This window comes from Corapipo altera, unplaced genomic scaffold, assembly GCF_003945725.1.
Source record: "Corapipo altera isolate COAL_440 unplaced genomic scaffold, ASM394572v1 71, whole genome shotgun sequence".
NCBI lineage: Eukaryota > Metazoa > Chordata > Aves > Passeriformes > Pipridae > Corapipo > Corapipo altera.
Genome location: NW_020884916.1, coordinates 7150041 through 7175789, shown reverse-complemented (window position 1 = coordinate 7175789; position 25749 = coordinate 7150041). Strand labels below are relative to the sequence as shown.

General features: G+C 47.7%; 1 protein-coding gene across 4 annotated transcripts in view; it reads left to right on the top strand.

The window, feature by feature from the left end:
* Window positions 1–25749, top strand: part of SNX19 (sorting nexin 19) — a 56532-nt gene that overhangs the window by 5165 nt on the left and 25618 nt on the right. For 2 of the 4 annotated variants that reach the window (XM_027655576.1, XM_027655574.1), the window contains exons 1-8: window positions 12424–14412; window positions 14774–14912; window positions 15663–15763; window positions 15884–16003; window positions 16265–16395; window positions 17533–17629; window positions 17874–18039; window positions 20329–20458. In XM_027655576.1, the coding sequence (XP_027511377.1) occupies window positions 12889–14412; window positions 14774–14912; window positions 15663–15763; window positions 15884–16003; window positions 16265–16395; window positions 17533–17629; window positions 17874–18039; window positions 20329–20458 (2408 nt within the window). In that variant the 5' untranslated portion in view covers window positions 12424–12888. Of the gene's footprint in view, window positions 1–12423; window positions 14413–14773; window positions 14913–15662; window positions 15764–15883; window positions 16004–16264; window positions 16396–17532; window positions 17630–17873; window positions 18040–20328; window positions 20459–22235; window positions 22454–25749 lie in introns of those variants that run through there. The other 2 variants (XM_027655577.1, XM_027655575.1) reach the window with 2 other exon arrangements.

The window sequence follows — 25749 nt, the reverse complement described above, 5'->3', positions numbered from 1 at the left end:
TATGAGGAAATTACCCACATCAGACCGAGACACCAATTTATCATTTACAAAAATAATACAAGGCCCAACAGAACCATACACCCAATTCTTGGATCGGCTGCAATCTGCCTTAGATAGGCAGATTGAAAACGAGGAAGCCAGAGAAATACTTAACAGGCAACTGGCTTTCGAGAACGTGAACCCTGACTGTAAAAGAGCTCTACAGGCCCTTCCTAAAAGGGAGAGCTGTAGCATTGCAGGACTGGTTCGTACCTGTCGAGGGGTTGGCTCAGTGGCACATCAGACTGACTTGTTAGCAGTAGCACTGAATGCCCAATTAAGAACACAGGAAGAAGCCAGACCCAGAAGTGGTTGTTACATCTGTGGTGCCCCCGACCACTTTCAAAGAGATTGTCCTAGGAGACCCTTAGCAGTGGCACCCCGCAAGCACCCAAAAGCAAGGAGGGTGCCAAAAAACTGGAGGCGAGGGACGTTGTCGCATGCCCCAATGCAGCAAACAAATGCGACACAAGGGAACAGGCTGGCAATTTGTGCCCCCCCACGTCAGCCAGCGCTTTGTGCCCCTCCACCTCAGCCAGCGCTGGGCTGGACTTATCCAACCAGGACTCAGTCTTCATAACTTCCACAGAGGTAGTACTAATCCCAACTGGGCGTTGGGGTCCCCTTAGCCCAGGGGTACACGCACTGCTGATTGGAAGGTCCTCCACTACCAGAATGGTTCTATTTGTGCTGTCTGGAGTGATAGACTCAGATTCTCATAGTGAGATTCTAATAATGGTCTGGACCCCTTCACCCCCCTGTTTCATTCCAAAGGGACAGAAAATCGCTCAACTAATCCCCTTCTACAATGCGTCGCCTATGGGGGAGGGGGAGAGGGAGCGGGGTTCAGGGGCCTTTGATAGCACAGGACACCCACAGGTTTACTGGGCAGCAGCCATCACAGCCACACAGCCAGTCATGACATGCCAAGTTAATGGGCACAGATTTACAGGCCTTGTGGATTCAGGAGCCGATGTTTCCATTTTAATGGACTCCAAATGGCCGTTTGACTGGCCCACTGTTTGCCCAGCTGCAACCATTCAGGGGGTGGGAGGCACACAAAGACCCAGACAAAGTGCCCAAGTACTCACTGTCTTGGGACCAGAGGGACAAATAGCTAAAATAGCTCCTTTTGTTGCTCCAATTCCTTGTACACTGTGGGGGAGGGACGTTCTCGGGCAGTTTGGCACTGTCATGCAGATTCCTCCTGCAGGCAGCCAGGTTTTTCAATAGGGGCCATTGGTCAGCCGTCCCAAGCACCAATTAAGCTAGTCTGGAAAAGTGACCAGCCGGTCTGGGTAGACCAATGGCCTGTGAAAAGGGAACGGCTTGAACATTTAAGAGAGTTTGTAAAAGAACAGTTAGAAGCAGGACATATTGTGCCAACAAACAGTCCCTGGAATACTCCCGTGTTTTGCATTCCCAAAAAAAGTGGAAAATGGAGGATGCTGCAGGACTTAAGGGCAGTAAACGCAGTCATAGAACCAATTTGCAGTTAGGACTGCCTTCACCTGCTATGCTCCCAGCAAATTGGCCGCTAATAATAATTGATTTAAAGGACTGTTTCTTTAACATCTTCCTACACCCCAAGGATGTGCCAAGGTTTGCCTTTTCCATCCCGGCCTTGAACAATGCACAGCCCATGCAAAGGTATCACTGGCTTGTCCTTCCTCAGGGGATGAAAAATAGTCCTACAATATGTCAAACAGTAGTGGCAAACGCTATTCATCCCACCAGAAAGCGTTTTCCCTCTGCTATCGTCTATCACTACATGGATGATATTTTAATTAGCATGGCCACAGAACATAAACTGCAAATTGCTGTTGCTGCTCTAACTGATGCTGTCCAAGAAGTGGGGTTGCAGGTTGCGCCAGAGAAAATCCAGCGATCGCAGCCCTGGTGGACTTACCTTGGATGGAGGATCACGCAGCAGGAAATTTCCCCACAGCCACTGCAGCTCGAGGTAAAAGACACTTTAACTTTACATGAGTTGCAAAAACTCCTGGGAGCCATCACTTGGTTAAGGCCTATTTTAGGTATAACCACAGAGGAGCTACACCCTCTATTTGTGCTGCTAAGGGGGGGACTCCAGCCTAACGTCTAACAGGTCTCTGACAGCAGAGGCAAAGCAGGTGTTAAACATTTGTGCCAAGGCAATAGAGAATAGACAGGGCAGGAGGAGAATTCCTGAATTGCAAATCTGCCTAACCTTAGTTCCCAGCAGGTACCAGCCATTTGCAGTCTTGTTTCAGTGGGATCAGACTGAGAAAGAGCCACTGCTAATTCTGGAGCGGCTCTTTCTGCCCCACACACCACCTAAAACTGTGTGGACCATTAACAAAATGTTTACTAAGCTTGTCATTAAAGGCAGAGGACAACTGCAGGAACTAGACGGAAGGGATCCTGCCATCATCTACATCCCAGCTACGAAGGACAACTTGGATTGGATGCTGGCTGAGGACGCAGGATTCCAAGCTGCCTTGGCAAGCTTTGATGGTGACATTTCAGTTCATCTCCCTACACACAGATTGTGGGCAGAAATCAGTAATTTACCTTTAAAAGCCATTACCAGATGCAAAAATGAACCAGTGAAAGGCCTCACGGTCTTTACAGAGGCATCTGGAAAAACACGAAAAGCTGCAGTGACCTGGGTAAACCCTAATACAGGACAATGGGAACGAGAGGTACAGACCATAAACCAAGGCTCTGTGCAGGTTCTGGAACTGGCTGCCATTCGTATTGCCTTGGGGAAATTTTCTGAACAACCGGTTAATATTGTTACTGACTCTTGTTATGCTGCAGGGTTAGTCTCACGTCTAGAATGTTCGTTTCTTCGAGATGTCTGTAATCCTCATCTGTTATTTGAAATGTGTTCTATTTGGGTTCTTATCAATCACAGAAGGTTTGATTTCTACATAATGCACACGAGATCTCACACTGACATGCCAGGACCAATAGCTGACGGGAACTGGGAGGCTGACAAACCAGCAATGTTTAACACCATATCCAGAGTCCTAGAGTAAGCAAAATTGTCCCATTCATTTTTTCATCGGAATGTACGTTCTCTAAAGAGACAATTCAAAATAACGATTAATCAAGCTCGAAACATTATCATGGCATGCCCAGACTGTCAGAAAATCACACCCATGCCATCTCAGGAAGGCGTTAACCCCAGAGGGTTAATGGCAAATGAAATCTGGCAAACAGATATCACACACATCTCCGAATCTGGCACATTGAAATATATACATGTAACTGTAGACACACATTCACAATACATAACTGCCACAGCACACATGGGAGAGAAAGCCAAGGATGTAATAAGACACTGGCTCAGTTGTTTTGCTACCCTTGGTACCCCAAAACAAATAAAGACTGATAACGGACCAGCATTCATCTCAGAAAAGGTGAGAGATTTCCTGTCAGATTGGGGAATTTCAAGTCACAAGAATCCCACACTCACCAACCAGACAGGTAATTGTAGAAAGAGCACACCGCACACTGAAAGAAATGTTAGTTAGACAGAAAAAAGGGGGGAACCTGTATAGCCCGCAAAAGCGTCTGTGGAAAGCCACATATGTTATCAGTTTTTTAAATTGTGACAGTGCTGAAAGAAGTAAATATGAAAGGCAACATAGACCTCAGGCGTCTGCCTCTCCCAGACCACTGGTCATGGTTAAAGATTTGATTTCGGGACAGCGGACGGGACCCCTAGATCTTGTGACTTGGGGGAGAGGCTATGCCTGTGTGGCTACAGGGAAAAAACTTCAGTGGATTCCTTCCAGGTGTGTAAAACCCTATTTAGGTACACAATCACAGCAGCAGGAACCAGAGTAATGCAGAAGTTATAAAAGAGTTATGTTTATGTTTCAGGTTTACATTAAGGGATGACCAATGTGGTGAAAAGCAGTCTGCAAAGTATCTGTGCATGTGTGAGTGTAAGACAGCCGTCGGTGAATGAGAGAGTGAATGAATAAGAAAGCTGTTTGACTGGACAAATATTAAGACACGAAACAATTCACAAAATAACATTACCTCCACCACAAGGTCACTTTAAGATAATTTAGTTTTGCTAAGCTTAGCCTGTTTTTTAAATAAAGTTGAACTCCCCAGTTATTTAAAAACCCTCAGATTAATAAAAGTTATAAGTTTATACACAGTTGGGCTAAGGCCCCTAGGTTAATAAAGTTATTTCTCCAAGTTGCATTACCCTTTAGGAATAAAAGAAACTTTTAAAAGGTTTACAATAGAAGTATAAGAGGCCAAAGCAAGCGATGTGCTGGGTCGTTGCGAGCTTTGGTGGTTTACAATGTACTGTTCTGATTATTTGCACTGTTGTTTTTGCACTGTTTTCATGACCTCCTTAAATAATTAAGAGGGGGGTGATGTAGGGGATGTGTCTAAGGTACGAGGGAATGTACCAGGGCAAGAGTGCCTGAGGGAGCATGCGCCGATATAGACAACCCTATTGGTCAAGGAAGTCACATGGTTTTAAGGGATAAAAGCAGTGCCGAATTTGAAATGAAACTTTTTGTTTTACCACCTCACGAAGAGTGTGTATATTCTTTATTACATAAAGACACGTGCACCCTACATGTGATCATTACATCAACAGGACTGTGACCATCATCTGGACCAACAGGATTTAATTTCCTTTTACTTTGCACCCAGGGGGGCCACATGGTGCTCAGCACAGGGGTTGACAAACACCGTTCTGTTCTTGTCCCAGGGTGCAGTTATACATCTGTCTTTGTGGGTTAAAACCAGTTTTTTCTGTATCATTGTATTTATTGTAATCTTTTTAGTAAATTGTAACTGACTTGTAATCTCTCTTGAGTTGGGTTCATTTCTCCCGCCAGTTTACTTTTAAAGCAGCACACAAGCCTTCATGCAAGATTTTGTTTTCAGATTTGAGTCAGCTCAAAAAATGTATTTAACAAATAATAAAACCAAAAAGACCACAAACAGCCAGGCTGTTTACATCTGAAGCAGTTTAGCTGTTGAACTAATTCCACTACAGGTGCAGAAGAAATTATATATGAAGAACTTTGCAGATTTAGTGGATTCACATAGTGGTATATAGGTACATTGGCCTAAAATGTGCTGACTGTGGTGTAGGTGTGATCCTCCCCTGAGATCTACCATTGTGTGTCCACAGGCTTCAGCTGCAGCAGTGCTCCGTTTTCAGCTTGAAGTAACTTTTGCATTGGTTTGACCAGGTAATACAGCCCTTTGAAACTGCTGTACTGTGGGTTTATGCCTACAGCACTTAACGTGTCTGTGGAGACTCTGGAAGAGTAGTGTGCTGGTCTTTGAGACCTCTGGCTCCAGTCACATCCTTGACCAGAGGCATAATTCTGAGCAGACGGAGGGTTCAATCAATAAAAGAACTTTCAACATCAGGCTATGTATGAAAAGTCACTTGCACAGTGTAGTAGTAGAGAATAAAAAGCTTGTTATGCTAATCTTTCCAATGCTGGCCCTCTTGGTCTCTGCAAGGGGTTCATAGGTTCTATTGAAATAGGAAGATTTGAACATCTAATGAAATCAAGGAACAAAATGTTAATGACATTTTATGGAATTCATTAAACTTGGTAATAAACTTTGCATGCAACATCCTCTCTCATCCAGAATGAAATGTTGAAAACACAAGTGTCTTTAAATACCCTAATATCCTAGGTGGTGCTAATGAAAACCTCTCTGCTGCAGATGCAGTTATGCCTGCTGGGTCACACTGGGAAGTCGGTGCTAATGGCTGTTATGTGCAGCACTGTGTGTTGTTAAAGATCCTGCTTGTCTCTTGGCCTGGCAGCTGCAGTGTATTATTAGTGGGCCTGTTGCCTGGCTTTCCTGAAGCACAATAACAGATGATTGAAGAGAAGTAAACTTCTTTCTCTATATCCCAACCGCTGACCTTCTGTTGCAGCATAAGGTATTGAGGATCTGTCTTTTCACAGAAAGCAATCTTTTTAAAAAAATCAACAGCTAGTATTTGATGAATTGCAGACTGAATCCCTGAGTGATCAAGGTGAAAGAACTTTTAGGCAGGATGGAGCTGGGCTTGTACTTGTAGCTCATTGCTACTCCTGCACTGTCCAGCAAGTGCAAAAAACAGTATGCACTGTTCTATATAAAAGTGCTGTTGTTTTCCTATTATGCAAATAGCAAACACTGCAAGTTATACAGCCCAAAGAAATTATTTCAGTTTACCCCTTGGCATGCTTCGTTCTTTATTTGGTGCTATATGCAATTATTTATATTACTAATAATTTTTAAAAAGGCTACATCCAAATGGTTCTGTATTAAAAAGAAGCTTGAAACAGTGTCAGAATATACTCTATATACTCTAGTTTGCAGCAGTTCTCTTTCTACCGAAGTTTACCTTCTATCACAATAAGAATATATTACAACATACACTTAATATTGAGCTGAAGGGCTTTCAAGTTTGCAGTTTGAAAATATTGATTGTGAACAGTTTGGTGCCTAGGAAGCAATTTAACAACAGCATCAGTGCTGTGAAGAGCACCCAATAAATACGTGTCAGGATGGCTTATTACATGCTGCTTTTCATAATAAATTAAGAAATAAACTGTGTAAGATGGGAGATACCACCCAGCAAGAGCTGATTTCAGAAATGAAGGCTAATGGCTGCCTTTGTATTACTGGGCTTTGTAAACATCATTGTATTTATCTAACAGGTAGCATTCTGCATGTGCGCAGCTTTTGGTGAAGGTTGCTGACTAACTGTAAGGAGTTAAAGAGCACAGGTGCCCATCTCAAACACTGTTACGGCTGCAGAAGGAACTTGCTGTAAGATAAGCCTCTACAGTGGGAAGTTGAGATAAGCACAGAAGGGAGGAATTTGTGACAGGAAGGCAGTAATTCCAGGCCTGGGAGAGGTTAGGTCTGGTTAGCACATCCTGGTTAACGCAAGTGGACAAATGTTCCCACTGTGTCAAATGGTACGAAAGGAAGCAATTGCTCATACACATATCACCAGTCAAACAAAGATCACCCCAAGTTATGGGACAGACGGCATCTGCGACCACCAACGAACATTGAAGCACTCCCAAACTAATTTCGGGGGCCTTCCACCAGAGGACTGTGCATGATCCATTAGTGTTGCACCCATCCCCAGGGAAAGTAGCTGGGTGTTCCCACCTGAACCCATTAAATTTTGCTTCATGGGCTTCCCCCGCCTTGGAGGGATTGAGGCATGCGACCATCACTTGGACCAACAGACATCCAAATTGCAACAATGAAGTCTAGTTGCTGGATCCAAAGGTGGTGATAGCCTTCCTCTCCACTATCTACTCTTATCCTTTCTTTCTCTTTTTTTCTTTTCCTTAGATATTTTCTTAAATGATATCTGTCTTGATACCCTCTCACACACTATCCTTCTAGACAAAACATCCAGCATACAGCTGGATAACCATGATGGGTGAGCAACTGGCGGAGTTGTTATAGTCACTGGGGTGACATCAGGCTGGTGATGAGCCACTAGTGAGGCTCTACAGGGCTCCATGTTCAGCCTAGTTCTCTTCAACATCTTCATAAATGACTTGGACACAGGACTCAAAGGAACACTAAGTTTGCCGATGACACTAAATTGGGAGGAGCTGTCGACTCTGGCAAGGGCAGAGAGGCTCTGCAGGGAAACCTCAACAAATTAGAGAGATGGGCAATCACCAACTGTGTGAAGTTTAACAAGGGCAAGGGCCAGATTCTGCACCTGGGATGGGGCAGCCTTGTCTGTGTTGTATAGACTGGGGCATGAGGGGTGTCAACAGTGGGAGTGGAAAGCTTAGACAAAGTTATTAAAAAGTAAAGCCTTGCTGGTGATTTTCAAGGCACAGAAAGGATTCCCTTGCTTTCTAAACCCCTTCTCAGAGAGTCTAGGTGCAGCTAAATGCAATTATAGCCTCAGATTATATAATGGTTTAAACTTAAGGAATTATAGAGGTATGACTGAACAACTTTTGTCCCGCAGGTTTTAATTATTGGCAAAATGAGAATATTTATATAAAAAGAATAATTTATTTTATACAAATGTGTAGGGTGCACGTGTCTTTATGTAATAAAGAATATATACGCTCTTCGTGAGGTGGTAAAACAAAGAGGTTTATTTCAAATTCGGCACTGCTTTTATCCCTTAAAGCCATGTGACTTCCTTGACCAATAGGGTTGTCTATATCGGCGCATGCTCCCTCGGGCACTCTCGCCCTGGTACATTCCCTTGTACCTTAGACATGCTCCCCCCACAAATAACCAGACAGATTTTAATCAAAACTACTTACTACACAATATAAACACTAAAAATCTACTAGTAGAGTATAATATAGCATAAAGTAGTACTGCGCACTGTAACAAAGAAATTATTGAAGCAGTTTTATTAAAGCTAGTGAAAAGAAATAATTATTAAGTAGAGGTCTCATGTAACTCATCCATACCAATGTTCATGGGGAGATCTCTTTCTCTCAACCTCGAGGAGTGACCTTGGGGGGCATCCCCAGCCAAGGGAGGAATCTCCGCACATACACCTCAAGAAGGGTTGTGTTAGAAGAACCTGACTGTATGAGAGGGGACTGGACTTGACCACTTGCCTGTGGTCGATATGTAGTATGTAATTGCCAATCAATTTGCAGAATGCTACTTATTCTTTAGTTATAAAATGTGGTCCTCGGTCCGAGGAGATGATGTCAGGTACTTTGAACTTGGGGATAATTTCATTAAGTAGTACTTTGACAACTTGTCAAGCCCCAGGAAAGAAAGCCTGGAAGCTTTGGCTTTCTGGTGCAGTTGGTAAGCCAGCCTGGGCATTCCAGGGGCAGCAAGAGCTTTCTGGTGTGGCACCTTTGGTGTGGGAGGAATCTTCGTCAGTATGCAATTTTGGGAGTCAGGCTGGCAGTTTGAGCGCAGGGCTGAGAAAAGCAAACAACAGCCCTTATTCCCAGGAAAGAAAGCCTGGAAGCTTTGGCTTTGTGGTGCAGTTGGTGGGCCAGCCTGGGCACTCCATGGGCAGCAAGACCTTTCTGTACTGGCATCTTTTGTCTGGGAAAAATCTTGGTCCCTCTGGAATTTTGTCTGGGAGGAATGGCAGTTTCAGTGCAGGGCTGGAAAAAGCAAACAACAGCCCTTATCCCCAGGAAAGAAAGTCTGGAAGCTTTGGCTTTGTGGTGCAGTTGGTGGGCCAGCTGGGACACTCCACTACCTCTCCTTGCTTGGCCTACCCATACCTTGCCTTACCCTGCATTCCTCTCCCCTACCTTACTTTGCCTTTCTTTGACCACCTCTACCGACCTTGTTTTGCAAGCCTTGCATTACCTGCTCCTGTGTTGCCTTGCCTTACTTGCCCCTCTCATGACTTGCCTTACCTTCTGCTCCCTTTCCTTGCCTTGAATTGCCTTGCACACCCATCCCCTGCCTTGCTGTCTTGCCTACCCCTTGCTTGCTTGGTCTGGTCTTGCCTTGTCTTCCCCTCCTTTGACTTGCCTTGTCTTGCCCACCCCTTCCTCTCCTCGTCTTGCATACCTCTCGCCTTCACACATTTCACAGAATAGTCTGAGCTGGAAGGGACTAACAAGGACTGTCAAGTCCAACTCTTAAGGGAATGGCCTTCCTCTTCACTGCCTTGCCTCACCTTACCTTGCCTCTCTCTGCCCACCTCTCCCTTCCTTGCCTTGCCTTTCATAGCCATTCTCTGCCTCAACTTGCCTACCCCTTTTTTTTTTCTTCCCTTACTGATCCCTCCCTTGCCTTGCATTGCCTGCTGCCTCCCTTACCTTAGGTGCCTAGTTTGCATATGTGATTCATTACTGTGTGTAATTAGGTATTGATTAGCTGATTCAGATATGTGAATGATTGTTATGCTTAATTAGGTGTTAATTAGTGGTTCTTGCCCAAATTGCTAGTCTACCTCCCAAAATTGAATATGGATTAAGATTCCTCCCAGGTAAAAGGGGCCAGGACAGAAAGGTCTTGCTGCCCGTGGAGTGCCATGGGAGGCCCACCAACTGCACCTGAGACACCCAGGCTATGGGCTTTCTTCACTGGGGCAAAGGGCTCCCAATATCAGGGAGGCTGCTTGCTTCTTGTGCCGTTATGCATTTCTCCATGAAGAACAAGCTTTCAGATTCCTGATTTATACCTATTATAAATTCAACTCTTAATTGTCCTCACTTCTCAGCTAAGCTCAGGGGCAACAGCTGCCAGTGGGTCCCTTTTTCTGCAGTTATGCAGCACAGAAGCGTTACTACCTGCGCAAGGACCCCTCTGCCCCCTCCCACCTTCAATATAAAAGCCACTGGAGGGACAGGGATGTTTGTCACCTCTGGCATCATGATTAAAAAGTCTTGGCATTACTCTGGCAGGTCAGCATTCTCCAGCTCTGGTACCCTGTTATACAGGTAAGGCTGCTCAGCCAATCAAAAACTCATAGCAAGTCCAAAATGTCTCTCAAAGAGTGAAGGGAAACATCTGGAAAAGGCTGGAGGTGAAGGGAAACTGAGGCACAATGTTTTAACTACAGCGTGATCAGCACAGTGAGATCTAGCAGAAAAGAAGGTTTTAAATCTCTTGGAGGCTTAATCCTGGAGCAGGATAAACCAGGCTCTGCTGCCCAGCTTTGTAACCCCAAAAATTCAAGCTCTCCCTTCTCCATGTATATTTTGGAGCAAACCTTGGAGGCAGAAACAGTTGATAAGATACATTTTGCTTCCAAAAAAACCCCAAACCTGCTTCAGCGTTTATTCATACCCACCTGGCACATGATACCAGGTACTGGGGCTTGTCTAACATAAGTATTTACACCCTAATACACTAAAATAGGGGCAGCAGCACCCAGACCATGAGGGGCACAGCACAACCTGCACATAAGCAGCTCCAGCACCCAAACCCACCCTTGGATGTGCAGGAATTTCAGGGATGTACCACACCAGCATCACAGCTCTGCTTCCCAGAGGATTCAGGGTGCAAAGAACCCCTTTGAAAGCCTAAAAACACCACCCTTTGGGAAAAAAAGACCAGGAAACCTTTGATTCAAATGCAAAGGTTTTGATTCAAAAATAAGGTTTTTATTAAACAAAGTTTTCTTTGCTACCTTATCCTTCTGTACCACTCACATACAGTGTGACAAATAGAAACCCAATCGGGCAATTTCCAATCAGAATTTATTATATGATAAAAGCAAATTCAGCGCTGGGTGATCAGGGAGGGGTCCAACAACTCCCAACACCTGTCACACCCAAAGAAGACAGTTGTTCCACATTTATTTCCAGCTACTACATGAATATTCATTATACATAAGTATAAACATTACACATTGTTAGGCACATGAGTATAAACATGTTAGATACATAAGTATAAACATTACACATTGTTAGGTCATACATTCAACAGATGTTTGCTTGTTATCTATGCAAAGTTATAAATTTTAAGAAAGGTGCTATTATCTAGCTAACTAAACAAAATTCTCTCACTATAAATCCTACACAGGGTAAAAGGGAGGTAACTTGTCTTTTTTCTTTTCATAGGGGCCCAATTAAGTTTTACAATTTGTTTTTCTTTTCTCTCTCCAGGTCATATTGACCTTACACTGTTTTCTCTTAATTAGCTCGAATCATTCTCTCAGTTTATCACATACAGCTAAAAGACACTCTCAAAAATTACATATTTGGGGCAATTATTATAGCATTGCAAAATTCTCTACTACAAATGAGCAATTTCACATCCTGCTCCCCATCCCAGTTACCTGTAGCTCCCAGATCCCATCCAATCCCCAGTCCCATGGGCCGGAGCAACTTATCCCTCCCGTTTGTAGTTTATTTTTTGCTCTAAATACAAACCCAAGAGCTACAACCACACACAGAGAAGAAGCAGAAAATCCCTGACAGGTTTGTTTAAGTTGTAGCCAAGGAGTTTCTCAGCACCAAACACAAACATCATCATTAAGAACAATCAAAATTTGCAGTAACACCTTCCCAAAACTCTTCCAGCAATAGTAGAAAAAGACATTATTTTCCTTTATTTAGTTTTAATAAGTTTTAGCTGAATAATAGTTTTTTTTATGAGGTTGATAATAGTTTTCGGGTTTCCTTTATTTTAGTTTTAACACATTCATAATAAATTTTAATGAATTAAATAAATTTAATTTTTAAATTTTATTTCTCATCCATATGAATAATAACAATAAGGATAAATAAAAGATGAATTGATTGCGTTTTTACACTTTTCATAACGCATCTAAAATATAACATGTGGAGGTAGAAACTTATTTCGCGCTGCTGCGAAGTCTTAAAAATTATTTTTTTTCAATTTTTCATTTTTAAATCTCAACGACTCCCGTGAGTCCTCCGCGCCGCCAGGGGGCGCTGTGGGGAGCGCCGGGACGGAAGCGGAAGTAGCGGGCGGTGCCGCCTGTGGGCCTGGGGCGGTGAGTCGGGGCCGGGGGTCTCGATGTGGCGGTGTCGGCTCGGCAGCGCCGGGGCTGCGGGGTTTTATGTTGTCGGTACCGGCTGAAGGGGCCTGGGCGGTGGGGGCCTGAGGAGCTCCGGGGTCCGGTGAAGGGACGGGTCTGGGGGTCCATGACAAGCCCCAGTGAGGGTCCCGGGTGGCTGAGCCCTGGTACCCAGTCAGGGAACCTGGACTGTTGTGTTCCATGAGCCCCAGTGAAGAGCCCGGGCTGGGGCTCCCTGACGAACTCCAGTGCCTGCTGAGCGTCCTGCTCAGTTGAGCCCCAGTACCCCCTCAAGGAGCCCGGGCTGGGGGGGTCCCTGACGAGAGTCGGTACGGGCTGTGCCAAGCCCTATCTCTCGTTGACCAGCCCGGGTGTTTGGCGCTTAGCAGCCCACCATGCCGGGCCAGGGCCACTCGGGGTCCCGCCGGCCGCTGCTGGCCCTGGTGCTCGCGCTGGGCTGGCTGCTGGCCCTGCAGCTGCTGCTGGACCTGCGGGCGCTGGGGCTGCTGTGCGGGGCCTTGGCGGTGCTGGGGGGCTGGCTGGGCCCCCCGGCCCTGGTTCCCCGCGGCCGCCGGCTGCGCCTGGAGCGCTTCGTGAGCTCCCTGCGGGCCCCGCCCGGCTGCCCCGCGGACGAGGCGCGGCTGGAGCGGGAGATCGCCAGCACCATCCGTAAGGTGGTGCGGGATTTCGTGGCCTCGTGGTACCGCACGGTGAGCAGGGAGCCGGCCTTCGAGGCCGAGGTGGAGAGGGCCATGGTGGGCCTGGCTGCAGAGCTGCGGCGGCGCATGGCGCAGGTGGACCGCCGAGCCCTGGCCCGCCGCCTGCTTCTGCTCTGCGGGCAACATCTCCAGAGCTTCCTGCGGGCACGGGACGCCCTGAGGGACGACCCCAAAGGCGGTGGGACGCTGTGGCGGGAGTACAGCCGGCTGGCAGGGCCGCATCCTGCCCTGCTCAGCCCCGCGGCCGAGGTGGGATGTGCCCGCGCGGCCGTGGAGACGCTGCTGCAGGCGTTGGTGCCATGGCCACACCTGGAAACGCGGACGGGACGCTTCGTGGTGGTGGAGCTGGTGGCCTGCAATGTGCTGCTGCCGGCCGTCAGGAAGATGTCTGATCCCGACTGGATCAATCTGCTGCTCATTGGGATGTTCTCCAAGAAGCCCCGCGGTGGGAAACCCCACACTGCACCCCCAGTGCCAGATTCCTTGCCCTTCCCAGCACAGATGGATATGGCTCCTGCCGGGCTACCTCCCTCCCCGAGGACTGTGGAGGGGCTCAGGAGAGAGGCAGGGACTGCTGGCGAGGAGGGAGAGGAGACAGGGAGGTCGTGCCACACAGAGGAGCCTTTCCTGCGCCCTCAAGCCCTGGGATCCCTCTTCCCCTGCGAGGGTTTGGAGCTGGAATCCTCCACGCCCAGTGTGGGCCAGGACACGGACCTGCTGGCACCATCCCCCACTGGGGAGCTCCTTGATGAGCCCCCCCAGGACCCCTCTGTGGCGGAGGGCCTGGCCTCTTTGGAAGATGGAACGGGAGACCTGGAGGAGGGCCCTGCCCCCAGCTCAGATGTTGGGCTGCTTTCCACCTCTGCCTTGAGCTCCTGCCCTGACATCCAGATTGAGCCGGTGGTGGAGAAGGAGGAGGAAAACCCAGCAGTCCCCAGGAAGTTCTCCTCGCAGAAACCCTCTGTCCTGGGGAGAGATCTGGGGGCAGCAGAGGGCCTACCACATATCCCCCCAGAGGCCGGGCAGTCCCTGCCCCTGCTCTCATCCTCCCCAACAGCTTCCATGAGCACCTTCAGCTTTGAGCCCCTGAGCAGCCCTGACGGTCCGGTCGTGATCCAGAACCTGCGGATAACTGGGACCATCACTGCCCGGGAGCACAGTGGGACTGGCTTCCACCCATATACCCTGTACACTGTCAAGGTAAGGGCTCCCCTGGCACTCACCTCTTTTCCCAAATCCCTACCCTGACTGGAGCACTGGTTGGTGTTTAGAGGTGAGGATTTGCTCTGTGAGTGTCTCCACAACAAATTTTGTCTGGCAGTGAGGGAATATCAGGCACAGGGTGTGGGATAGGAGTTCCTACTTTTAACCAAGGGTCACATGAGGCTGGTAGAGTCTTTTGTGTTCTGTTTTTGCCAGTTGTTCCATTGGGATGGGTTCCTTCATCTTCAGGGAAGGGTTAATGCGAGGATGGAAGGGTTCTGGGAATTGTGGGGCCAGCAGCGCATTGGGATTGTTTTCATAATGTGTAAGGAATTGTTCCTGTTGCCTTCCCCCTCAGTATGAGACAGTCTTGGAGGGTGAGGGTACAGGGAGCCTACAGCAGGTGGCTTATCACACCGTGAACCGCCGCTACCGGGAGTTCCTCAACCTGCAGACCCGGCTGGAGGAGAAACCGGAGCTCCGCAAGTTCCTCAAAAGTCAGTGCCTGCATTAACTCTTGGAGTAAATCCTCTCCCTCTCATCCCATTCCATGCTCCTCAGCTCTGAGGGTTTTCTGCCCTGCCTGTGCCCACATCTCTGTTGTTTTGTGCAGAGCTGGCTGGAGGGTTTATCTCTTTTGGCAGCAAATTCCAGTGTTTTAAAATATTCTTTTTTTTTTGATCACAACACCCAGTTTTGTAGCTTTGCACCTTAACAGTGGAAACACTGGTGTCTGAAAGAATCTTGTTTGCATAGAAGAAAATAGAAATATGTGTCAAACATGAGCTTTTTTTAGGAAGAAAACAGTATTTCTTCTAATGCTACTTCTATATAAAGCTCCATGGAGTTTAGCATGTTCCAACATAATTCCTTGGTTCTGACAGATTGACTACAAAACTGCTTTGTTGAGAATATTTGGGCTCTTGGAGCAATTTAGAGTCCTTGTGCTAGACTGGTGTTCTGGCTGCTTTTAACTTGAAGGCACGGAAGATGTGAAATCCAGCAGAACACAGATTCCGTATGGATTGAAGGTCTGATTCAACAGCCCTGGTTTGAGGGGTGTCTTGCCTTGGGCAGTGTGTGGTAATAGTCTCAACTATGAGAGCATTAAGGTTTTAATACAGACTAAAATCTGTACTTAGATTTTAAAATCTTAATTTTTAATCTTGGATTTTAAAATCTTTTAAATTAAGATTAATTTTTTTCCAGTTTTCTCGAACTTGCTCATGGCTTTATTTCCTTTGTAGACATCAAAGGCCCAAAGAAACTGTTCCCTGATCTCCCCTTTGGAAACATGGACAGTGATAAAGTGGAAGCCAGGAAAAGTCTGCTGGAATCCTTCTTAAAGGTGAGATATTTGTGTGCCCCTGTGAGCTAAAAGCAGATGTGACATCAGATCTCTTCTACGTTACATGATCAAGCTGGGAGTTGACTCCAGAAAGCCCTAAATTTCCATCTCTCCTTGCAGCAATTGTGTGCAGTCCCTGAAATTGCCAACAGCGAGGAGGTGCAGGAATTTCTTGCCCTCAACACAGACGCCAGGATCGCATTTGTCAAGAAGCCCTTTGTTGTCTCCAGGATAGACAAGGTAGGAAAGCAGGAGACTGGTTACCTGAGCCCCTTCCACCTGGACATCTCTCTTAGGCTTCAGCGTCTATGAGGAGCCAAAAAACTCCAATGTTCTGTAGCTGGGCTCAGCTTGCTCAGAAAGCCATAAAGCTGGGAAGGGTCAGACCCCATCTCAAAGAACCTGGGGTTTAATAGAAAATACAGTGCAAATTTGAAAACTCTTAATATCTTTAAGGAGTAAGGATCTATTCAGTAATTAATGGCACTGCTGGCCTTGCAGATCGTTGTCAATGCTATTGTGGACACTCTGAAGACGGCATTCCCCAGGTCAGAGCCCCAGAGCCCCACGGAGGATCTGAGTGAGTCTGAAGTGGATGGAAAGTCCCAGACAGATGGGAAGAAGGCGACCAAGTAAGGGCTTCTCCAGCTTTGCAGAATAAGGAATTAATGCATAAACTAAGCCCACTGTGGGGAAGAACTGACCTGGTGCTTTATGTGTTGCTGTACTTTAACCAAATTACTTTCTTCTTCCCTTGCTGTTATCCAAAGGATTTCCCAGGAATGCTCAGGTTTCCACAGAAGGTGGTTTTCTTCCCAGGGGATCTGTCATGTGCTGCCATTTGCCAGCAGAGACGCTGTTGCTCCCGGGGAATTCCTTTTAAATCTTAAACATGTGCATGACGCATATATGTCATGAGTAACTGGAAAATGCAGCTATAAATTATCTACCTGAAGGTTCCCTCCTGCCTCTCCTATGTGTTCCACACAGTGGCCTTGCAAAAAACACATTTGAATGTTTATTTAGGAGTAATATTGAATGTCATTGCATGTGTGTTGCTCGCCAAGTGTTTATTGGTGCTGCTGGCAGTGCCAAACCTCATTGTGCTCATTAGTGATCTTCTCTCACTGAAGAAGGGAAGGTTTTTGCACAAATAGTGCTTTTTCTTCCTAAATAAGTGATGTTTTGCTGGAAAAAACTGCTTTGAACAAAAAGGCAAACCAAAAAAGTACAAGTTTGGAACCATCTTGGCTGAAAAGGACATTCCTTAATGATAGACACATTATTTTATGATTTGTCCCATAATCCTGAGCATCCTTTCATACTCTCCTTTCTGTGTGTCTTTATGATTGGATTTCACAATCCTGCTGAGTATGTTTCATCTCAGAGGCTTTTCTGAACACTTCCCTCAGTATGCTGGAATGTTCACACCTTACTGACATCTGCCTACATCTGCCTGTCGGCTTCCGTGTAACACACCTGTCTGTGTGTGGAATGTTGGAAAGCCTTGGCTCAGGTGTAGGTCAGGAAAAATGCTGTAATGCTTTTTTTACCTGGTTTTACTGCTACCTCTTAATTATCCTGGGCACAGGTGCTGGTTTTGAACCACTTTAGGTCTAATCAGGCTTTCTAGCTTGGATGTGGCACTGGGCAAAGATAACTGGTCCTGGGTCTTGGCTGAGGCTGGTCCTCGGTCTTGGTGGAGGCTGGAAAACTCATCACTCACAACTTGCAGAGAAAACTGACTGTACCATGTCTCTGCTTTTCAGGTCCAGGCTGAGGTTCTCATCTAGTAAAATCACTCCAGTGCTGAGTGTGAGTGAAGCTCATGACAGGATAGTGTACTCCATCAGGGAGGGCAGCGCTGTAAGTTCATATCCCTCCTGGAATCCTTTCACGATCCCAATCATTGCCCTGGTTGGATGCTGGCTTAGAATAATCCACGTGCACGAGGGTTGTGGTTGCTGCAGCCTTATTCCCATGTGCCAGGTGGACAGTAAGCAAGCCTGGATGTGTTGTTGGCTACACCAAGTGCAGACAAGGAGATGGGTGGTTGTCTGATCAGTGGGATCCAGGCCTGTGTGGTACTAATACAGCATGGCTTTTGTAGGTCTCTGGCACCCTGTCACTGGCTGCTATGGAATCCTTCATCCAGAAGCAGGAGAAGCTGCTGGAAGCAATCCCTAGCAAAGCTCCTGAAGGCGAGGGAGGCAGAGAGCCTAAGGGAAGCTCTGTGCAGGAGAATGTGGATGGGACGCATCTGGACACGGACTCTGGTGAGCTCAGCCCCTCTGTTACTGCTTTAATTTCTCTCCCTTGGGACCACAACAGCTCCAATCAATTTACAGGGTTTTCAGGACCTGTTCTTCTTGCCCTTGATTGAAGGGAAAGCAGACTGAGTTTTTCCAGTCCTGTGATTGCTCTGGGCTTTGTTGAAAGCAAATTGGGTCTTGGCTCCTCTTGGATCTTCACCTTTGCAGACTCAGCACAGTCACTGCACAAATAAGATTTTTAAGGACACAGTGCTTAAACTGACAATGTTATAAAATCAAGCTCCTCGAAACTGAAAAATGACCAAATTACAGTTTCTTGGTAGTCTCAAATTAGCCTTGATATGTCCATGCACTATAAAAGGACCTTTTGAGATCAAGTTTGGATAGATTTGATGGGAGTAGCAAAAATGTAATCCCAGTTCAAGGAATGATGTTCCCTTTCTGATTCTAGATCTCTCCTTTGAAGCACAGGGGTGCGGTGCCACAGCTTCTCAAAACAGTTACAAGATTATCTTGAACACAAGTGAAAATATGTTCTCTAATCTTTTTCTTGGAATTGCTGAGCTGTATCAACTGGAACTTCCCCAAAATTTCTTTCCAGTGTTTCAAGTTGGGCAAGCTCTGACATGTGCTTGTGACAGGATGGGTCTGGTGGTCTGAAACTCAGCTTGTGCTACCAGCTTTGCCTATAATCTTGGAACACATGGTTTTGGGGAGGCAGGACTGGAATTGGAGGCCAGGGCTGTGCACCAAGTTCCCTGAACTCTGAGGGAGATGGAACGTCATTGATGGCAAATGCCTGCAGGTCTGGGATGTTTCAGGCTGGGCTGGCAGGGTGAGGGGAACAAACGTCTGGAGCAGCTGGATAAAAACGCAGCCTGTGTCCCTGTCTGCTCATGGAGTGACTTCTGGGAAGAGGTTGGCCAGCATCTCTCTGAGGAAGAGGACTTGAATGCTCCAGGAATAAACGGAGCTTGCTGAGGATGGTCCCTCTGAGGTTATGGGGAAACTGGACAGCCTGCTTCTGGCTCTGCACTGGGAAGTCAAATCTCAGAGGGCAAAGCAAGTGAGGAATAGCTTAGACGTGGCCCAGAGCAAGAGGGCCAAGTGCCCTGTCTTTTCCAAGTGAAGTGGCCTGGAGTTAATTAGTCCTGCACATACGCAGTGGGGAGAGAAAGAGGAGGGAAGGAGAAGGTCCAGAATCCCTCTTCCCTTTATTTTCAGCAGTAGGTTGTGTGTGTAAATTCTCTGTAGGCGGAGTGGTTGGAAGATGAGGCATCAGGGAATCCAAATTAGGAAAAGCTGCTGCACCTGATCTCACCTGGCCAACCTGACATTAGGCTCAGGTCGGGGCACTGGCCTAGGAGTGGCTGCCCCAGGCAGGTTTGTGGCACATTAATGAGCCTGTTCAGGACAACACCTCAACTGCTTTGGGGCCAAAAGTAATTCTCCAGCAAGTAGAAGGTGTTTACACTGAAGCTTTTGATGTGCTCCTGAGGATCAGAGAGAGGTTGTGCTGTCCCAGGCTTATGTCAGCAGGGATATGTGAGGACGTGTATGGGTTTGTGTTTTAACATACATCTGGTTTATCCAGATGTGGTTTATCCCCCTTCCTGCAGAGATTGGGATCGGCCACACGATGGCAGCCTGCAGCCACCATCTGGAGCCTTGTGCCTGGGAAACTCTCGGAAGAGTGGAAAATTTTCCTGAAGACCAGGAAAATAGTCCTCAGCAGTGTAGCTTTTGCTGACTGCAGTCACTGCCTGCTTTCTCCCCTTTTTGGGCTCAGTTCCTTCTCAGTGAAACAGAGGGTTTATCAAATATCAGTCCACATATAGGGATGGCAGTGTGCCAAAAACAGATGAGAAAGCAGCCACCCACTGGAGCCTTGTGCCTGGAAAACTCTTGGAAGAGGGGAAAGTGATGGGGAAGACCAGGAAAATAGTCTTCAGCAGTGTACCTTTCTCTAGCTACAGTGACTACTTTCATTCTCACCTGTTTTGGGCACATTGTCATCCTCTCTTCAACTGAGAAGGAACTGAGCCCTCGGAGCAACTACATTCTGGTTTGGTGTGGCCCTTTGTGGGGCGATTAAGGCTACTTGTATGGAAGTAGAAGTGAAAGAGTGGTAAGGGCAGGCTCCCCAGACTGACTGAGCTGCAGCGGGTCATCTGTGTGTGGCACAAAATGCCAGACTTGGAGGAAAGAGTGAGTTTGGGATGATGCTTTTCACCAGGTTTGCTCAGGCACTGAGTTGGTTTCTTCATCTGACCCTCCTCTTCCTCCTGGCAGACTCTGAGACAGCTTTAGCTGATCTGGCCCTGGATGTGCTTCGCCTGGTGCTAGTGGATCACTGGAGCTGGCTGTGTACAGAGAACATTCAGAAGGTCTTCAACCTGCTCTTTGGGACCCTTGTTCAAAGGTAAGGCCTGAATGAGCAACCTGGCAGCTCTGGGAGGGTAAATTCCCTTTGGAGTCACAGTCTTAAATGGAGCTCATGCCTGAGTGTGGGTAAATGTTTTCTGAGCATCAAACAAGGTTCTATAAAGAAGATGCTGTGTAAAAGAAACCTCTTGGAGATTTGCACTAGGAGCTGTTTTCCCTGTGAGCAAGGATGCAACTGTAGCAGGCAGCTTGCTATCCCTTAATAACAGGGAAAGGAAGGATCCAGCCCTGGGAATGGGAGTCTTGCCTCATGAAAAGGCAACAGTGCCCAGCTCCTTGGCTCTCCGGAGAGAACCGGCCTCGTGGTCTCACTGCTCAGTGGCTCAGCTTGTTCTATCTACAAAAGGAGAGTAAACAGGCCGAGGGAACAGCAACTTGTCAAAAACAGCTCAGAGTGTGGCCTGCCAGGGCCTCTGCTCTCACTGCTGCACTCCCTGCTCTTCCCTGGGCCAGCAGTGCCTGTGCCTGGGACAGGGACATGCACATGGAGTGAGAACAGGCTTCCTTTCCAACTAGGATGGACTTGCCAAGCTGTCCTGGGCCAGTGCCTCTGGGTGGTAAGGCTCTAGGCCAAGACACACAAACAGAGCATTCCTGTTTTCTGGTGTAGGTTGGTGGCTATCACTAACTGAGGATATGGTTCTTTAGAGCCCTGAAGGACTTGGGCTTGGGAGAATCTTGGAGCAGAGCTTTTCCCGCTCTTGCAGGCATCCAGAGTTGGCATCAGAAAGTGCAGGGCAGCACATTATAACTGAGCTGGTAACTTAAACTGCACTTAGTAGAGGTTGCCAAAGTGCTTTGAGGTCAGGCACTGCTGCTTTCACTCCTGGGTCTGTTCCCTTGGGCGGCAGGAGGTGGGTGTTGCTGCCATTTTTCCAAAATGGAATCTGGTCTCTTGGGAAATGAACTGGAACCCAATCCCTGTGTGTAAGCAGAGAGGTATGAGAGCTTGAACAGGCACGTCATCACCTCCTGTTAAACTGTGTCCTGCTCACCCAGGGAACCTGCAGCACCCACGTGTGGCATTGGTATTTTCCACTAGAAAGCTGGGATACACACAACACATGCCTGGCTCTGAAAGGTGCAGGAGCTCTGCGAGTTGTGCTGGTGGAGCAGAGTGAAGGGAGTGTGTTTGTAGCTGCTCTGCTTCAGCAGGTGTGGGTAAACCCACTGCAGGCAGAGCTTTGCCTGGAGGTGATATGGTGGCTTCTCCGTGTCACCATCAGGACAGGGTGCAAATACAACCCCTTGAACAAACCCTATGTCCATGCTGAAATCCACATGTTGAGGTTGACTCTGCTCTTGTTCTGGGACAGTCAACAGTCCACAGGTCTGATGTGAAGGAGACAGGGAGGGGACTTGCACAGTGGGAACTGACCTGTTGCCAGGAGGATGGTGTTGCTCATGGATTGCTGCAGGGGAAAAAGTAGATGTGGGCATCATCCCTTCAAGAGATGGTCCTTCCCTGTTCCTGTCAGTGAGTGAGGTGGTATGGGGCAGAAAGGAGGTGCCCTGGAAGTGTTTTGAGTGTTAGGAAGGGGATTGCTGCTAGGTGCTCCTCTGCCAGTTTGTATTTGGTGAGTAGGTGCTGCTCCTGCTGCCTCCTTGCAGCTGCAAGATGATTCTGCTCTGGCATGAGGCACATTCAGTGCAGAGTGATAGAAATACCTGCAAACCAACAAAAAGCATACCAAGAACAAGAACCAGTTTCTCCCAAGAGCCAATCCCCCTCTCCCTTGGGGTCTTTTTCACAGTGACATCAAGTGATTGCTGTGACCACGGTGTCCATTCTGGGATCTCCCTACCTGCTCTGTTCACCGTTCTCTGCATGGAGCATCCCACCAGACTCCTCTTTCCCCTCCTTCCGTAGCTGGAATAGCTGGAGCCAGGCACTATCCATCTCCCCTGAGTGTCAGGTGGATGGCAGGGGGAGAGGAAGGCTCCATGACCGAAAAAGGTATTGTTAAGTAAAGGGAGGCCGTGTGTGCGAGGCCCAATCCGCTTATCCCGTTATGTAACAGGGAGGGATCGTTTTTAGGAGCCGAAAGGAGAGGCGGGTGGAGGGGAGGCGGATGGGCTGAGGGGTGGGAATGACCCTGGGGCCAAGGACTGCTTCCAACAGCCTCTCTCTGTGTGCTGGATCTGTGCCTGTAAACAAACCTACCGCCCCTTTCCAGCTCCGCTCCCTTCCCCTGTCCAGCTCTTGCTCCCCTCCCACAGGCTGGAAAGGCACATCTCCTCTCTTCCCTTGGAAAGCTGCAACAGGAACCTGTTTGCAAAGTGGACTACATGGGGGTATTCTGGGCTCTGGGGGTGTTTGGTGGAAGAACTCAAAAGCATTTGGAGAATCCGGGTGGTTTTTAGAGCCTTGTGAGTCAAAGAGGTGTTAAAAATACATGACGAGCACGCAAACCATGCTGTGGCTGTGACCCCACACCCTGTCCTCATCTGGCCCCACTGGGTCAGGGATCTGCCAGTGCCACAAGGAGCTCGGGACAGCAGTGGAGCCAAGGGACAGTCACCAGCTTGCTGCTCCCCTGCTCCTTCTGCTCCACTTTCCAGACAGGAGCCGCAGCAGACTGCCAGCATCCCAAGGATGGATCTGGGAGTCTTTGAGGTGCAGATACAGGTCTGTAAGCTTTTCCTAGCTCTTTCCTGTGCAGCACAACAGAAAGCCATAGAGTGCAAACCACTGAGTGAGGTAAAGTGTCTTGGCTCACCCTGGATGTCTGTCCCCTGAAACCTGAGCGGGGCTGGGGCACAGAGGCCATGCTGGGCTCGGAAGTGCCTGTTTCTGAAAGGAGCATGTAGAACTACTCAGACAGCTTTGATAGTGTCATGTTCCACTGACGTGACTTAAAATAAATGCAAATCATCTCTGCCTTACCCAGGAACTCACCACTGCTTGGCTCTGTTCTTTGCTTTGGGTGATTCCACTGTTGCTCCAGGCTTTGTCCCCTGTCCCCTCATCCCTCAAGCGGGCGGGTTTGGGGAGGTGAAGTTTCAGTCCTTGTGAGCTGTAGGTGGACAGCCAGGGATGCTTTGAGACTGACTGCAGGTGACCATAAGGCTTTTGAGAGCATTCTTGCAAGTTCTTGCTGTCACCTTGGCTTTGGGGCTCTTCTGGCCTGTCACTGTCAGCTCAGGTGTCACAGACACTTGCGCAGCTACCGCTGTTAAGTCAGTGAGCTCTGTAGCTTCAGGGAGCTGCCTGCTACGTGCTTTTTATCTGATTTTCTCTTCTTCCTCCTTGATCTCTGTGCCAAAAGAACTGGCACAAAGACCCTTGGCAGCTGCCTTGATCCTCTTGACTCCAAAGTGCTGCCAGTGTCTGACCCTCTTCGATGTCCCTGAGTCAGCCTGTGTGCTCGGGCAGCACTTGTGGGATGGGAGTGCTGGGAGCACAATGCCCATGTCAGGGAATTCTGCCCAGCCCTGGAGCCATGCAGGGGCCACATTTGACAGCCAAGATGGTGCCCCAGGCCTCATCTTGGTGCTGGAGTGAGGATCAACCCAAAGCTGGGCTATACATGTCACCCAGCAGAGGTGGTGCCCTGGGGTGGGATATGGTTCTGTGTGGACAGACGTTCCCTGTGGAGGCTGCCTCTTTCCTCCCTGCATTATCTTTAAAAGGCATTAAAGCCAAGGGTTGACTTATGCTCTGCAGGTGCCAGGAGAAGCCAGGAAGGTTTATGCTAAAGCTGTGGCTTGTCCCACTTTCCTTTGGCTTTGTGGAGCAGTAGCTTCCCACTCCAGCCTTGGGCAGCATCTCAGAGTTTTGGTGGCAGAAACAAGCAGCCAGAACTGCAATATGAATGCAACTGGAGCAACTAAATCCACTAATTCTTCTGGTTGTTACCAGGGGGAGTTGATTTGGGCGTGTTGGGGAGGACTGCACGTGGAGGGGCTGTGCTGGCAGGCCCAGGTTCGTGGCAGCAAAGTCCTTGTCCCTAAAAACCAAGCCAAAAAATCAGCACCAGACCTAGTAAATAGGGGAACCAACCTCATGGCATTTTAATCTTCCTCTCTGGATCTGGCTATTTGCGTTGTAAGTAGTAGCAGGAATCACAGGCCTGTGGTATGTCAGGAACAGCGATTTCAGGACTGTGTGTGTCTTCATGTGTATATGTAAAGTAAATACAAATCAACTTGGAAGTGGGCCTCAATTCAGCTGTCTCCAACCACCTGGAAATTTTGGATCTGGCTTCGAATCTCTGTCCCAAACAAAATTTTTTTCCCTCTTCTAGAAGCAGCATTCTTCCAAAAACAGCCACTAGAATGAAGCAAGCACTCTGTGCTTTGATAACAATTGCAACATTATTTTAACTCGGATTCTGTTTCAACAGTTTGCATGTGCCAACTTTTTTTCTAGATTTAAAAAACCACAACAAATTCCTATTTCAGACAGAGCAAAGAAGAAAAGGATGGAGAGAAATTAATGTGTCCTTGTCGGTTTTGATTTGCCCTGGTTTTTGAAGGGTTATTAGTAGCTTTATGTATTTTCATTCTGAAATGGGCTAATGAAGCAATTGCTCTGAGCAAGGCCTGGCTGAGACAGCCTGGCCTCTCCCTGGGGCACCACTGAGAGCTTAATTGGCTCAATAAATGCTTGATGAAGATCTTATCAAAAGCCAGGATGCTTTGTGAAAAATCAAAGAGGTTTGGATTTTTTTTAACCACATACTTTCCCCCCCCTTCCCTGAGCCCCAAAGCATCATAGGGAGATCCTAGTGGATAAAAGCAAAACCAGAGCAGTTTGGGTGAAGACATTGGAGTCCTGTGTGTTTCCATGATTTCTTTTAGCAGCAGGTGCATTTTGAGAGAGCAACACATAAAATGGCAGAGAAATCCCAGCACCGAGGTGTGGTTTCATGCTTACAGGGGGTAAATGGTTCCTTAGTGTAGGGAACGATGTGTTTTTTCTCCTCTCTGCCCCACAATAAGATGTCCTGCACACCCACATCTCCCAGGGCTTCTGCAGGTAGGAAAATCCCTCTGCCCAGGACGTCTGGCCTGGGTAATTCTGATTAAGGAATGATGGATGCAGATGCCACTAGTGTGAACTTCCTGCAGCTGGGTTTGTTTTTTGCTTCCCTCAGTGCAGAAATGGGGAGAGGGAGCCTGGCAAGACACCCGGTTTGAGGGAAAGCACTCGGCCTCCTACTCAAACACTTCATCACTCTGTGTTCAGCTGAGTATAGGATGGGCTGTTCACAACTGTAACCGCAGTTACAGGAGAGGGCAGCAGGAGAGGAACTCTTCTCGTAA